This window comes from Lissotriton vulgaris, chromosome 3_1 (genome assembly GCF_964263255.1).
Source record: "Lissotriton vulgaris chromosome 3_1, aLisVul1.2, whole genome shotgun sequence".
Lineage (NCBI taxonomy): Eukaryota > Metazoa > Chordata > Amphibia > Caudata > Salamandridae > Lissotriton > Lissotriton vulgaris.
Genome location: NC_141689.1, coordinates 1,565,207,415 through 1,565,222,684, shown reverse-complemented (window position 1 = coordinate 1,565,222,684; position 15,270 = coordinate 1,565,207,415). Strand labels below are relative to the sequence as shown.

General features: G+C 40.9%; 1 protein-coding gene across 1 annotated transcript in view; it reads right to left on the bottom strand.

The window, feature by feature from the left end:
* Positions 1 to 15,057, bottom strand: part of LOC147728190 (paralemmin-1-like) — a 547,682-nt gene extending 532,625 nt beyond the window's left edge. Inside the window, exon 1 of the mRNA XM_086962050.1 lies at positions 14,876 to 15,057. Within this exon, the coding sequence (XP_086818176.1) occupies positions 14,876 to 14,920 (45 nt within the window). The 5' untranslated portion in view covers positions 14,921 to 15,057. The remainder of the gene's footprint in view (positions 1 to 14,875) is intronic.
* Positions 15,058 to 15,270: the final 213 nt, after the last annotated feature.

The window sequence follows — 15,270 nt, the reverse complement described above, 5'->3', positions numbered from 1 at the left end:
CACAATTCATTGAAGAGATTTACATACTTTCAGACTTCCAAACAGGATTCCGTCCGGGAAGAGGCACTGAATCTGCCCTCCTTGCCATCTGGGATTACCTAAAGAATACAGTTGACCGCAACGGGGTTGCTGCGCTCCTCCTCTTGGACCTCTCAGCTGCCTTTGACACGGTTGACCATGACACTCTGAAACCAAGACTCTATGAAGCCGGCATAGAGGGAACTGCTCTAGACTGGATTGCGTCCTACCTTCAAAACAGAACGAATGTCATCCATACCCCACCTTTTTCGTCCAAACCATACTCCACAAAAGTAGGGGTCCCTCAAGGTTCTATCATCTCGCCCATGCTTTTCAACATCTACATGAAGTCATTACCAGTATTGATCAATAAATTTCACCTTACGTGCAATAACTATGCAGATGACACGCAAATACTCCTTCAACTGGAATGCCCAAAGACATTGGAAAATCACCAATTTTCAGCTGTCTCCGAGCCGTGGATCAGTGGATGACCTGGAGCCATCTCAAATTGAATGCTTCAAAAACTGAAATACTCACGTGTGGCGATTGGAAACATTACAACCCGCTTGCCGCATGGCCTGATGAACTGGGATCACTGCCTAAAGTATCGAAGGAAGTAAGAAACCTCGGAATGACCTTGGACTCCAAGCTGTCGATGAATGCCCAAGTGGATAAACTAGCAAGATCAAGCTTTGCTACTATAAAAACGCTGTGACTAATTTTCCCTCATTTGGGATTTCCACACAAGGTCCAAGCTACAATCTCCCTAGTTCTGTCCAAACTCGATTACGCCAATAGCCTCTACCACGGATCACCTTTAACGACCATGAAAAAACTACAACGGATTCAGAACTCCGCTGCCAGACTACTCTTGCATATCAAACCACAAGACCACATCTCCCCTGCCTTGAAAGCCCTACATTTGTTACCGGTTGCCAGCAGATCCACGTTCAAGCTGCTTTGTATCACCCACTAAGCAATACATGGAATGGGACCACTCTTCATCAGGAATAAAATCACCAAGCACATTCAAAAAAGTAACTTCCGCTCTAAAGGAGCATCTTGCCTCAAAATCCCACCATACAAGAAAAAAACCATGGGTGGCACATCCTTCTCTGTTCAAGCAGCCAAACTATGGAACTCTTAACCCCCAACATAAGGTCCTCCGACAACCACCTTATCTTCCGAAAACTACTCAAGATTTGGCTCTTCCCCACATAAGCACCATACGCAAACAGAAATTTACAGCATATGCCTCTGTATACAGGCATTTTTTTCACTATAGATATGTACCTATCTTTGTGTATTACTTTGTATAAACATGTAAAATAATTATGTTATTGAGAGGAAAAAAAATCATCTTTGGTCTACACGTATATACTTCCATTGTGCATCTATGTACCTTCCTTGTACTGGAATCTGTGTGTCTGTTACTTTTCTCCTGAAAAAGTATATCCAATGCACTACCCTATTTCTCATCCTGTGCCTCTATCAATATCTTTAATCTACATATACTTACCTCCTTTATGTATCTATATACTTTCAATGTAATTATGGATCTATATGTTTATCACTTTCTTCTAATTTAGAAATTTCCAATGCACTACCCTATTTCTCATCCTATACTTCGCTCAATATATCTTCTAGCCCAACCTTCTGACTCATCTCAAACTTCTTCTACTACTCCTTCCAATGCACTAAACTATCTCTCATCCTATACGTCTAGCAATATATCCTCTATATCCACTCTCTCATTTATCCCAAACCCCATACCACTATTATGATTGCCAAAATAACCCTTTCTAGACTCTCTCCTATTCTACCCCTCCTTGCATCATCTGACACCTCTTTTACTATACCGATCCCCTAAAACAAACCTTTCTAAACTCTTGCCTATAAGTCCTCCCCTCCAAAACTCCTTTTTACTCATCCAAAAGCCTCCTCCTACTGCTAAGACCTAAAAAAAAATTTGAAAAGAAATCCTTCACTTTTTTATCCCTCCACTATCCTTTTCAATTGAAATAAACAGGCTAACATGTTCACTTCTCAAATTTCATATTAAACTATACTAATATACTACCCAAAAACCTGAATAACATATCCACTACTCAAATTACTTGATATTTTTTTTACTATACTATTTTTCAACAGTACTCCTTGATAGGTTCCGGAGTGGCGTGCTACTCGCCAGAAAAGCGCTTCAACAACCATCAGGGGTAACAAGTGCTATATGAATGCAAATCTTTCTTCCCCTTTTATCCCTCCGCTATCCTTCTCTCTCCAAGTAACTGACTAATATCCACCTCTGAAATTACTTCATATTTCACCATATTAATTCAGCACTAATCCTTTGTAGCCTTCCTGAATAGCGTGCGTAAACAAGCGCTATATAAATAGAAACCGTTGTCCTCCTCTATCCTTCTGCTATCATTCCAAATCCAATTAACTGACTAACCTATCCACCACTTAAAATGTACTTGCATGTTTCACTATACTAATTCAACACTAATCCTCTATGGGTCCCAGAGTAGCGTGCTACTCGCCGAAAAAGCGCTTTGACACCTCGTCAGGGGTAGTAAGCGCTATATAAATGCAATTACAATACAATAAAATGTAGATAGTATATGCAGGTTAATAACAGTTATGTGTAGTTATATATAGATCAAATCTGTAGCTCAATCATGTACATGTAGATGATAGGTAGATAAATGACATTTGTATACTATACGTAGATGTGTAACATGCATGTGTGGGTAGTATATGTAGATCAATGTCATGCTCATTTGGATGGTATATGTAGCTCCATGGTAATCATACGTAGATAGTATCTGTAGATCAGTGACATAGAGATAGTGCATGTAGATATCTAATATGTTAGCAGAAATAGTTTATGTAGGTCAGTCATATATTTATGAATAAAGTTATCAAAAATGGAAAAAACAACTTTACTGAGGGAGTCTTCATCCCATTGCAAAATGAATGCTCTCACACGCTCAATCCAATAAAATTATCCATCCATAGAATTCGATCAAAAACTTTTCATTTCTGTTCATATGCCTAACCTGAAACAGGCAGGATGTCAATAGATAGACATTCCACCAGTTTAAAGTTAAGATTTGGATGAATCTCATCTTTTTATTTTTTGTCCTCGTGGAAAATATTTTACCAAGTGAATAAGGGCCAAATGTATCAACATTCCGTTTTGCGATTTCTCAATAGCGATTTTTAAGGAATCGCTATTTAGAAATCGCAAAATGGTATATATGTAGAAATTTGCTTCTTTTTAGCGATTCCTTAAAATTCCTTAATTGCGATTAGCAAATTGCTAATCGCAATTAAGGAATAATTTCCCATTCATTTCTATGGGCCAGGAGGCCCATAGGAATGAAGGGGAAATTTGCGATTCGGAATTTGCTAATCGCAAATTGAGAATATTTTCAAGGGTGCAGGGGTGTCCAAAGGACACCCTGTTGCACCCCTGAAATCTGCATGGGTACACATGCGGCGCACATACATGCCCTAAGGGAATGTATGTACGTCACATGGCACTTTGGAAAATTAAAAAATATGCATTTTGAAAGGAATTCGCAACTTACCACCAACTAGAAGTTGGTGGTAATTTGCGATTCCTTAAGGCCAATTTGCGATTTTTTTTGGCTTCTTACATTGCATTTAAGGAATCGCAAAATTTGCGATTCCTTAAATGCAATCGCAAAATAAGGAATCGCACATTTTGCGATTCCTTATTTTTAAAGCACATTTCCTTCATACATACCATTTGTCCAAATTACATTCGCAAACGCCGAAATTTTGCGAATTTCGGCGTTTGCGATGTCAATTTGGCTTGAGTCATATGGCCCTAAATCACTTCCAAGTTACCCTTTATCACTATGGAAACGTTTAGCTGTTTTTCTGCATCCTATATCTGCAATTGCACCAGCCTTTTTGACATCAACATTAAACGTGATAAATGAATGTGGAAATCTATTGAGAAGGATTGTGAATATCAACAAAACCCTCACTGCATGGGTTTTTGCTAACTTCCCAAAGGCTAGCTCCCTTCCCCTGGGACGATCCATGTTCTCATCCCAGTTCAAAATTTACGGGTGAAATGTCATCTGTACTGGTTGGTTTTCCAACTTAGTGTGTGCTTTCTGTGAGTGTAATCACCACTGCTGCATAGCCCAATGAATCAGGATCCGCCATTTGTGCCAGAGATGGTACTTGTGTAGATGTGTAAAACATGCACGCAAAAGGTTTTACTAATTAAGCTTTTCACAAGGAATAAAGTGCAGTTATAAACATCATACACTTGTACAGTTTTAAGGCTCTATTGGTGAATATCCTCTTCCACTTGCTCGTTAGTCGCTGAAGAAGCAGTGGCACAAACCTGCTTTGTGCCATTTCCCAGTAGCATCCTGGTACACAATTAAGGCTTCAAACCAGCGACTGGGCTGGGGACCCATGATACGACCAGACCAATCCCTTATTATGAGGGCTGTGCAAAATTGCATACTATTCAGCAAAAATTCACGAAACTTTGTGAAATTACGCATTTTGAGCACAATGTGGTTTGTTTGTGTATATATATATATATATATTCACTGAAAAAACCATAGGTTTCACACCAGTTATAGTTAGGAATTAGCATTTAAAAAACCTATTAAATTCACTGACAAAACCAGTTATAGTTAGCTGGAAATTTTACTGACATAAAACCATTGAAATTCCACGTTATAGTTAGTTGGACTCACTATAACTTGCGCGTGCAATGCACTGCTGATGACGTCACATATTACATCACTCATGACATGGTCAGTGACATCACTCATGACATCACTGATGACACCATCCAGTGAATATGTGTCTTTCTGAAAAATAAATATTAGTGAGTAATGTTTAAATATTTAAATATATATATTATTGTTTCACTTTGTGTATAAGTGGCTACATGTGTTGGTAAGTAGCTACATGCGTATGTATATGGGTTATTAGATGTTTCTCTTAGTATCAGTATGAGTGTCTATATGGTTTGGTGGGGGTATTACTTAGCACATAGATGCATGAGTGACTGACTCGCTGTTTGTATGTGTTTTGAAGACAGCATATGTGCAGGACTGTATGGATGGATGAGTGTGTATATGTGTTTGTTAGTGAGTGAATGACTGTCTCACTAGTGTCTTTATCAGTAACTACATATGTTTTAATCTAGTATATGTGAATATTGATGTATATAAGTGAGTATATGTGAGAGTAAGAGATTGTAAGAGTTCCTGTTTAAATAAGTATGTGTTTCTATAAGTGATTGTTTAAGAGAATAAATATGTGTAATTTTCAATACAAGTAAGGTGGAAGTGTGTGTATAACTCTATATTCAAATAAATGGATGTTCAATAGTTTATTTGCACGTGTGAGTATGTGTGTGAGTAACTTTTGGATGACTGTCGGTGTGTAACAGGATGTATAGGTGTATCACTTCATATGATAAGTGAGTATATGTATGAGTGACTATATAGAACTGTTGGTGAATGACTGGATGTGCATATAGATGGTGGAATTACTGAATTGCTTGTTGCAACTGATATGGGTATCTCCATTTTTTTTAAATTTCAGTTTCTATTTTTGAATATGTGTTTCAAGGGTTACATTACAGTGAAAGGAGGTCTGTCACTATGTCACAAGGATGGTGTCATCAGTGATGTCATGAGTGATGTCACTGACCATGTCATGAGTGATGTAATATGTGACGTCATCAGCAGTGCATTGCACGCGCAAGTTATAGTGAGTCCAACTAACTATAACGTGGAATTTCAATGGTTTTATGTCAGTAAAATTTCCAGCTAACTATAACTGGTTTTGTCAGTGAATTTAATAGGTTTTTTAAATGCTAATTCCTAACTATAACTGGTGTGAAACCTATGGTTTTTTCAGTGAATTTCAAAGGTTTTTTAAATGCTAATTCCTAACTATAACTGGTGTGAAACCTGTGGTTTTTTCAGTGAATTTCAAAGGTTTTTTTAATGCTAATTCCTAACTATATAAGACCTGAAAGCCCACCAGGAATCTCCAGTATGCGCCAGGGGACTGCATTGCAGAGAGGTGTAATGAAGCCACAACCCTTTTTACACCTCTCTGCAACGCAGCCCCCGTGCATGTTTGAAGAGGGGAAACTAATTCCCCTTGCATACTGGGGGCCCCTGGGGGCCTATTAGCCCACCTGGAACCTCCAGTATGCGCCTGGGGCTGCATTGCAGAGGTGTAATGAGACTATGCCCCTTGTTACACCTCTCTGCAACGCAGCCCACTGCCGCGTTTGCAGAGGGGGAACTAATTCCCCTTGCATACTGGGGGTCCCTGGGGTCAACTAGTCCACCAGGAGCCTCCAGTATGCACGAGGGAGCTGCATTGCAGAGAAGTGTAATGAGGCCACACCCTTGTTACACCTCTCTGCAATGCAGGCCACTGGCGCCTTTGCAGAGGGGGGACTAATTCCCCTTGCATACTGGGGGTCCCTGGATCATATCTGCCCAAACACCGATATTCCGAACGATTGTAAATGACTTTTCTTGAGAAACATTTGGATTTGGATTATCATGTCCTATACTTTGGAATTTTTGAAAGACTGACTTTGAGGATGCTATAAATTACTCAAGTCTGCCCGAATTGTGTGGGTAAAATTGATACCTAGTCACTTTTAATAAGAATATACTTATGTCTCGTCTAACATTTGGAAGAAATATCTAGTTATATGACAACGGGATACCGACATAACTTGAAGGAAATAAGAACGCCCTGAAGAAGTTCTGTTGTACAGAACGAAACGTTTCGGCTGGCTGTGGTACATAAACTTAAGGAAAATAAAAGCATTTGAATATACACCAAGATTCAGCGCTTCAATAAGTACTCTAAGTGATATGATTTGATTGGACTCATTGTGAAAGTGGTGCTGTGCCAAACTTTGGAATATTCTCCACTACTCTCTACTACTTACTCTCTCCCACTCTCTACTACTCACTCTCTACTGCTCTCTACTACTCACTCTACTACTTACTCTCTACTACTCTCTACTACTCAGTCTCTACTACTCACTCTCTACTACTCTCTACTACTCACTCTACTATTCACTCTACTACTCTCTACTACTCACTCTGCTACTCTCTCTACTGCTCTCTACTACTCTCTACTACTCACTCTCTACTCTCTATTACTCACTCTCTACTCTCTACCTCTCTACCTCTCTACCTCTACACCTCTACCTCTCTACCTCTCTCTACACGCACACATATAGACATATATGCATATATATATGTGCATATGCATTTATATATATGTATGTGTATATATAAAAAAAACAACTAAACATTTTTTTTTCTAATCAGCTACTTTTAAAACTGTCATTCTTTTTCCCCATGGTACACTCCCCGGTACGCTTACCGGTGCGCGTACCGGGCGCTCACCCCGCGAAAATCAAAAAAAAATTTTTATTTTTTTTTTGCCCCGTGGGGCCCTTTTATGGCCCCCACATCAAACCTAGGGGGTCAAGGGGGGTCTACTCTGCCCCCTTATGGTCATTTCCCCCTTTGTTTTGGCCACCTCTTGTGTCTCGATCCTACCGAGACACAAGATGGCGGCCGCTCCGGACTGTTTAGAATGTTTACAGACACCCCAGAGCCAATCAGCTTTCTCCGCGCAAGTCGCGTGACGCGCCCGGTGCGCGTACCGGTGCGCTTACCGGAGCGCTGCTATAGATATATATATTTTTTTGAACCTTAATTACTCAAAATCCACTGGAGCACATATCTTGAGACATAGCAAAGGCACATCGGGCTACCAGTCCCTACAATTTTGCCAAGTTTGGTGGAAATCCATTCAGCCGTTCGGGCTAAAAGTGAAATCGACCGCCCTATGGAAATTAACATGGGGAAAACGCGTTTTGGGACCCCCCTTTTATCTCGGCCCCCGCTTGACGAATCCCCCCCAAACTTTCAGGGAAGGACCGGACCGCCATGAGACCATTTTCCTGAAAATTTCAGGCAGATTCGTCAACCGGCGCCAAAGTTATTCAAAATAGAATGTTGAGATTTAACATTGAAAATTATCCTAACTATAACTACCTACTGGCGACCGCCAGTAGGTAATATATATATATATATATATATATATATATATATATATATATATATATATATATATATATATATATATATTCACTGAAAAAACCATAGGTTATAGACCATATATAGTTATGAATTCGCATTTACAAAACCTTATTTTACTCACACAAAACCATTGAAATTCCATATATAGTTAGTTGCACTAACTATATATCGCGCACCCGCAATCCACTGCTGATGATGTCACATATTACATCATTCATGACATGGTCAGTGACATCACTGATGACATCACTGATGACATCTCAAATGACATCACTGATGACATCTCAAATGACATCACTGATGACATCATTGATGACATCTCATTTGACATTACTGATCACATCACTGATGATATCATTCATGTGATAATACGATGAACCTCTTCAGACTCTAATATAACCTTAGATACAATCAGTGTAAACAGACACTCACAGACTGTCACTCATCCATGGAGTTACTCACACACCTAGTCAGTCATGCAAAGAATCAATCACACCTCCATTTCCTCAACTATACAGTTATACAAACTTTACTTATTCAAACATATACTAACACATATTTAGTCTCTTATACAATCCCTGATACAAGTTCACAATGATCCATACAGCCACTCACACATTCACTGGCTCTTATGCACAGTTATTTATATATGTCAACTCTCACATATACTGTGTTTTACATATGTACTTACTTTGACATGTAGCACTGAGATATCCATTCACTCACCAATACACACATGCACACAGTCAACCGCCCATACAGCTGTTTCCACATGCACTTTTGAAACCATACATCTAGTGAATCAACTGCTCACACATCTATGCACAGAGTCATACACCTCCCAGCCACCCACACACACACTCAGTCTCCCATACAAATACTTGGGCAACCAATCAATAACCCATATAGTTACTCATATAGCTACTTATCAACACATGCAACAGTTTACAGAACAACAGACATAATGATGCACAAATTAAGACAGTTTAGTCACTAACCCATGCACTCAGTGAGACACATTTAATCACTCACTCATACAGTCAGTCATGCACCTACTAAATCCTTCATCCAGACACTTATACATCCACTCATTCTTCAATATGTAAGACATATTTTAACTTTACAGAAACATACAGTCACTGGATGTTGTCATCAGTGATGTCATCAGTGATGTCATTTGAGATGTCATCAGTGATGTCATCAGTGATGTCACTGACCATGTCATGAATGATGTAATATGTGACATCATCAGCAGTGGATTGCGGGTGCGCGATATATAGTTAGTGCAACTAACTATATATGGAATTTCAATGGTTTTGTGTGAGTAAAATAAGGTTTTGTAAATGCGAATTCATAACTATATATGGTCTATAACCTATGGTTTTTTCAGTGAATTTTCAAGGTTTTGTAAATGCTAATTCCTAACTATATATGGTCTATAACCTATGGTTTTTTCAGTGAATTTTCAAGGTTTTGTAAATGCTAATTCCTAACTATATATGGTCTATAACCTATGGTTTTTTCAGTGAATATATATATATACATACATATATAAACATATATCATCTGTATATCTATATAAATACAAACATAAATGCATGCATACATATACTTATATGCATACAGATGCATGTTATTTACATGAAAGTTGAAAAAACACTAATAAAAGCAAAGCTAAAAAGCCACCTCATTACAAAAAGAATGGCTTTAACTTAAACGAGGGCGAGATCTATTGCATTTTCAATGCTTGTTTACTTTGGTTCCATCAAGAAGGCATTCAGATGTGTGACACATTTGCCATAAATTCTGAATGTTAGCACTCTAGTTGCACATTAGATCACTGTAGTAAAGCTACTGCTCACCAGGGACGTCTGCTGCTGGTATTCAAAGTGCATGTTTCAGTCTGCATGTCAGAGTTTTTTTAATGAAATAAAAGAGGATTTGAGAAGTCACTCAAAATGATCCCTAATTTTTCTTTCTGAAGCACTAATCATACTTTCTATGGCAAAATTAACCCCCTCATGTTGTTCCTTTTTAAATTGAGTGTTTTCAGACTTACCACTTCATTCCAATCAAGATGGCTTCTGGTGTGCCATACTTTTGTCATAAGTAAGACTGTTAGCGCTCTAGTTGTTCTTTAGAACACTCTGGGACATTCTGTCATTGGGCTATACTTGGGGTACATCTGGGTGATATTTGGGCTACATTTAGGCTCTTTTGTCTCTGGTGGCCATCTTGGGAGACTGTATGTCAGAATTTTTTAATGAAATTGAAGAGGGTTTGAGAAGTCACTCAAAATGTGCCCTAATTTTTCTTTCTGCAGCACTAATCATAATTCATATGGCAAAATATACCCCCTCATTTTGTTCCTTTTTAAATTAAATGTTTTAAGAGTTACCACTTTATTCCAATCAAGATGGCTTCAGGTGTGCCATACCTTTGTAATAAGTAGAACTGTTAGCGCTCTAGTTGTTCTTTAGAACACTCTGGGACATTCTGTCATTGGGCTATACTTGGGCTACATCTGGGTGATATTTGGGCTACATTTGGGCTCTTTTGTCTCTGGTGGCCATTTTGGGAGACTGCATGTCAGAATTTTTTAATGAAATAGAAGAGGATTTGAAAAGTCACTCAAAATGTGCCCTAATTTTTCTTTCTGCAGCACTAATAATACCTTCTATTGCATAATATACCCTCTCATTTTGTTCCTTTTTAAATTAAATGTTTTAAGAGTTACCACTTTATTCCCATCACGATGGCTCCAGGTGTGCTATACCTTTGTAATAAGTAGGACTGTTAGCGCTCTAGTTGTTCTTTAGAACACTCTGGGACATTCTGTCATTGGGCTATACTTGGGCTACATCTGGGTGATATTTGGGCTACATTTGGGCTCTTTTGTCTCTGGTGGCCATTTTGGGAGACTGCATGTCAGAATGTTTTAATGAAATAGAAAAGGATTTGAGAAGTCACTCAAAATGTGCCCTAATTTTTCATTCTGCAGCACTAATCATACTTTCTATGGCAAAATATACCCCCTCATGTTGTTTCTTTTTAAATTAAATGTTTTAAGAGTTACCACTTTATTTCAATCAAGATAGCTTCAGGTGTGCCATACCTTTGTAATAAGTAGGACTGTTAGCGCTCTAGTTGTTCTTTAGAACACTCTAGGAGGCTGCAGTAGAACACAAAGGAATCAACTGACAGTCTCTGTCCTTGTTGGATGTACATGTTTTACTGAGAATGTCAGACTTCATTTTCACATGACTGAGAAAGATAATGTGAATTTACAGAAAATATGCTTTCAGTTTAGCTTATAGATCCCCTTCCAAACCACTGTGGGAAAATCATGAGATATTAGTTTTCTTTCAAACAATATTCATGATATCACAGCAGAAGGTTTTTTCACATGGTAAAATCACCTTAGAACCCACCACAATTCCTAAAACGAGTATGGTACCATCAACAAATGATTTATAATGTAACTAAAGTCCTAAAACCCTCTATTAACTACAATGCTTTTTAATGAGGTGCTATCATGTATATTGGTCCCAAGATGGCTGCCAACACTTCTTGGATGAAGTGCTGACAGCCAATCAGATCAGATGTGTGGTTAGGCTCCGCCCAGATATATATCTTTTTTTTAACCTAAATTACTCAAAATCCACTGGAGCACATATATTGAGACCGAGCAAAGGCACATCGGGCTAACAGTCCCTACAATTTTGCCAAGTTTCGTGCAAATCCATTCAGCCGTTCGAGCTAAAAGTGAGGCCAACCGCCCTATGGAAATTAACATGGGAAAAACGCGTTTTGGGACCCCCCTTTTTTCTCTGCCCCCCCTTGATGAAACCCCCCCAAATTGTCAGGGGCTGCTCAGAAACAAAATGTTCCATTTTCCTGAAAATGTCAGCCAATTCCGTCCACAAACGCCAAAGTTATTAGACATAGAATTTTCAAAAACCCCATAGAGAAAAAATCCTAACTATATATACCTACTGGCGACCGCCAGTAGGTAATATATATATATGTGTGTGTCTGTGTGTGTGTGTGTGTGTATATATATATATGTGTGTGTGTGTGTATATATATATATATATATGTATGTACCTGTTGCTTGTTTACACCCATCGCGGCTCCAAATCAGAGGGCTCGTTGTCAGCTTTGGACCAACCAAGCCAGGTCCGTTTAATATTTAAAATCACTTCGAAACAAGGAATGACGACGCCGTGTTCTGGTCACACTCAAAATGTATTGTCGGATGATAATAAATTTTGAATTTGGCCAGAAGACAGCGTCGTCATTCCTTGTTTCGAGGTGATTTTGAATATATATATATATATATATATGCACATATAATTTCTGTAGAGCGAACCTTGTGAAAATGGCAGCGGAGTGCTGAACATTGTCAAAAACAAACATAAAGACTGTGTTCAAGAGACAGCATACCTTGTGTAAAAAAAATCATGTGAGGCACTGGCAAGAGCGAGATTCAAGGAGAAAATGTCTCTTGGCAAGACTTTTTCTACACGAACCAGCCTGCAGCAGTTGAAAACTACACAAAATTGCTTAATGTGCAATTTTGAGAAATTTCGCAAACTTGGGTGAATGGGAAATTCAGAAACTCTGGAAATTTTCCAGGTGGTATGAACATTTCACCTAGGCCTATCAATTATATAACCAACTTAGCAATAGTAAAAATGGAGCAGCAGGGTTTAAAGTTAGATTCATGATGCACACTCATAAAGGACCTGGTTCCTTGCAGAGACACACCCCCCACTTCCAGTTTCTTCTATAAAGTTGCTAATATTGCTGTTTAAGCTTCTTTACTAAAATGTTACTAAAATGTCTTTCATTTTTTAACCTCCTCACCTATCAATCCACAGAGTTATTGGCCTGGCAGTCAAAGTGTATTTGAATCACTCAAAAAGCACGTGTTTTACCCACATTTAAAAAAAATACAGGCAAGAAAATAAATGGTTTTCGGTCTGTATTTATCTGTAAAAATCAGTAAAAACGGAAAACGGGGAGCCTTATTGATAATGCACAAGTGAACTGGGCAAACACTACAGAACTTGGGCAGGGCCAACATATGAAAACTTTATTATGGTTTGCACCAGAATGCCAGTGAACACGGAAGGCAGTCTCCTTTGGAGAAGTGGGGAGGACCGCTGCACTCCTGTTCTGAAAAGCTGCTCTTGCCTCCAGCTCGGAGTGCGCAGAGGACACGTGCTTTCACAGGGAACCTCAAAGAACACAGACAGCCCACAGCAGATGTCACGCGTCTTCATTTCTGCACTGCTTGCAATATGCAACAGCCTTCAAAGTCTCACGGAATACCAACAGCTCTGGGCCTGCACTTCACTCCACTGGGAACACCAAACTCACATTACAGACACACGGGGCGCTTTTCAGCCTGGCACCGTCATGCCACGGGGCACACGACACAGCCTGCGGAATGCAGGCTCCACAGCCACATGCCATACATAGGCATTTCTGCACGAGGTCCAATCCCAGACATGTGGCGCTGAAGAAAAGAACTGGAGGCCATACCCAGCATCTCACAGCCAAAGGTCGAGGGTCACAGAGGCAACTCTGGAGGTAACGAGCCCCACAGAGGTCACAGCGGGAACACATGTTCAGCATTACCGTGCGACCCTGACTGTCACGAACCGTGCCCCCCATCCGTCAGAAGAGAATGTGACACATTGCATGCACATGTCACCTCTCTTAGCCTGCACCTCTCTCGCTCTCTGTGGCTCTTTAGACCCTCTTTAGGTTTTACTCTGTCTGTTTCTATCTTCATCTTCCACGTAGCAGACGCTCTCTATCTGCCTGTCTCCCCCTGCATCTGTCTGTCTCTAGTATTCCTTCTAACCCCTCCCTGTTTCTCTACACCACTCTCGCTCCTTTCTGTTTCTCTCTTTCCCCGTCTGTCTCTACTTCTCTCTCGGTCTTCCCCCTCGCTCCTTATGCCTGCCTCCGTCTCCCCTATCTCTCACTTTTTCTTTCTCTCGTTACCTGTCATTATTATTCCCTGAATGTCTCTGTCTATCCAAATACCCCGGTATAATTTCGAATTGCAATTGTTTGTTTAATAAATTCATAATGTTTGTACGTTATTTCACGTGTCCACGCGTCTTTAACAAGCCAGGCTGATCGAAAAGTGCGCGTGTTAAATACAGAGGCATGCGAGTAAATCTGTTAAACTTGCTAGATTCTTGGCTGGTCTGAGCAATGGGTGTTCTGATAAGGGCGTTCACGTGCCTTTTGAATACCCAGTTGATGGGCGCTGCTGTGCTCGCGCTATGTTGCACTCATCCTCTTCATCAATGCGATGGGGGCTTCTTGTACCTGAAGAGGACGCCTTTGTGCTACTAAGTTCTGATCAGTCGCGCCACGCCCCACCTTCTTCCTCACTCTCATCCCCATCGGTTCATGATCGATTCTTCCCCATCACCTTGATGCTACTAGAAACGATCTCACTATAGGTCAAGGTGTGGCAAGAGATGCCCAGTGCCAGCCCAAGATCACACCACTATACGCGGGAGCAGCCAGGAGGCAGCAGCGGAAGAGCTGCTTCAAACTTCTCAGGTGCTCTTCCGCCTGCTGCACCCCCTCGGGAGGGGGCAAACCCCCGATGCGCGCCCCCAAACGCAGACCCATCATGCACGGCACCGAAGCAGGCAGGGACTCACCGCGATGGCTTGCAGCCTCTCCCTGTGCAGCTCAGCCTCCGCCATCCTGCAGGGAGCACGCGCCGAGAGCGATCTGCAAAAACACGGCTGTCACCCAGGGAGACCGAGCGAGCCCAGGCTCCGGAGCGCGAGCGGGCTCTGCGCTGCTGCTGTGGGAGTGAGCGGGCTGCGGGGGAGGGGGCTGCCCGCCGCCCAGCTGTGCTGCTGCTGCTGCTGCTAGCCGGAGCTGGCCGCCGCCGCACAGGCCATGTGTGCACTGAGGGCCTCAGCCGGCGCGCGCCTCCTCTGGGGGCGATGGGGGCTCCCGGGAGCTGCAGGCACGAGCCAGAGGTGGGGTGGGGTGCGACAGCCCGGTGGCGGGGGGAACAGAAGATGGAATTCCGTAGCTAGGGTCT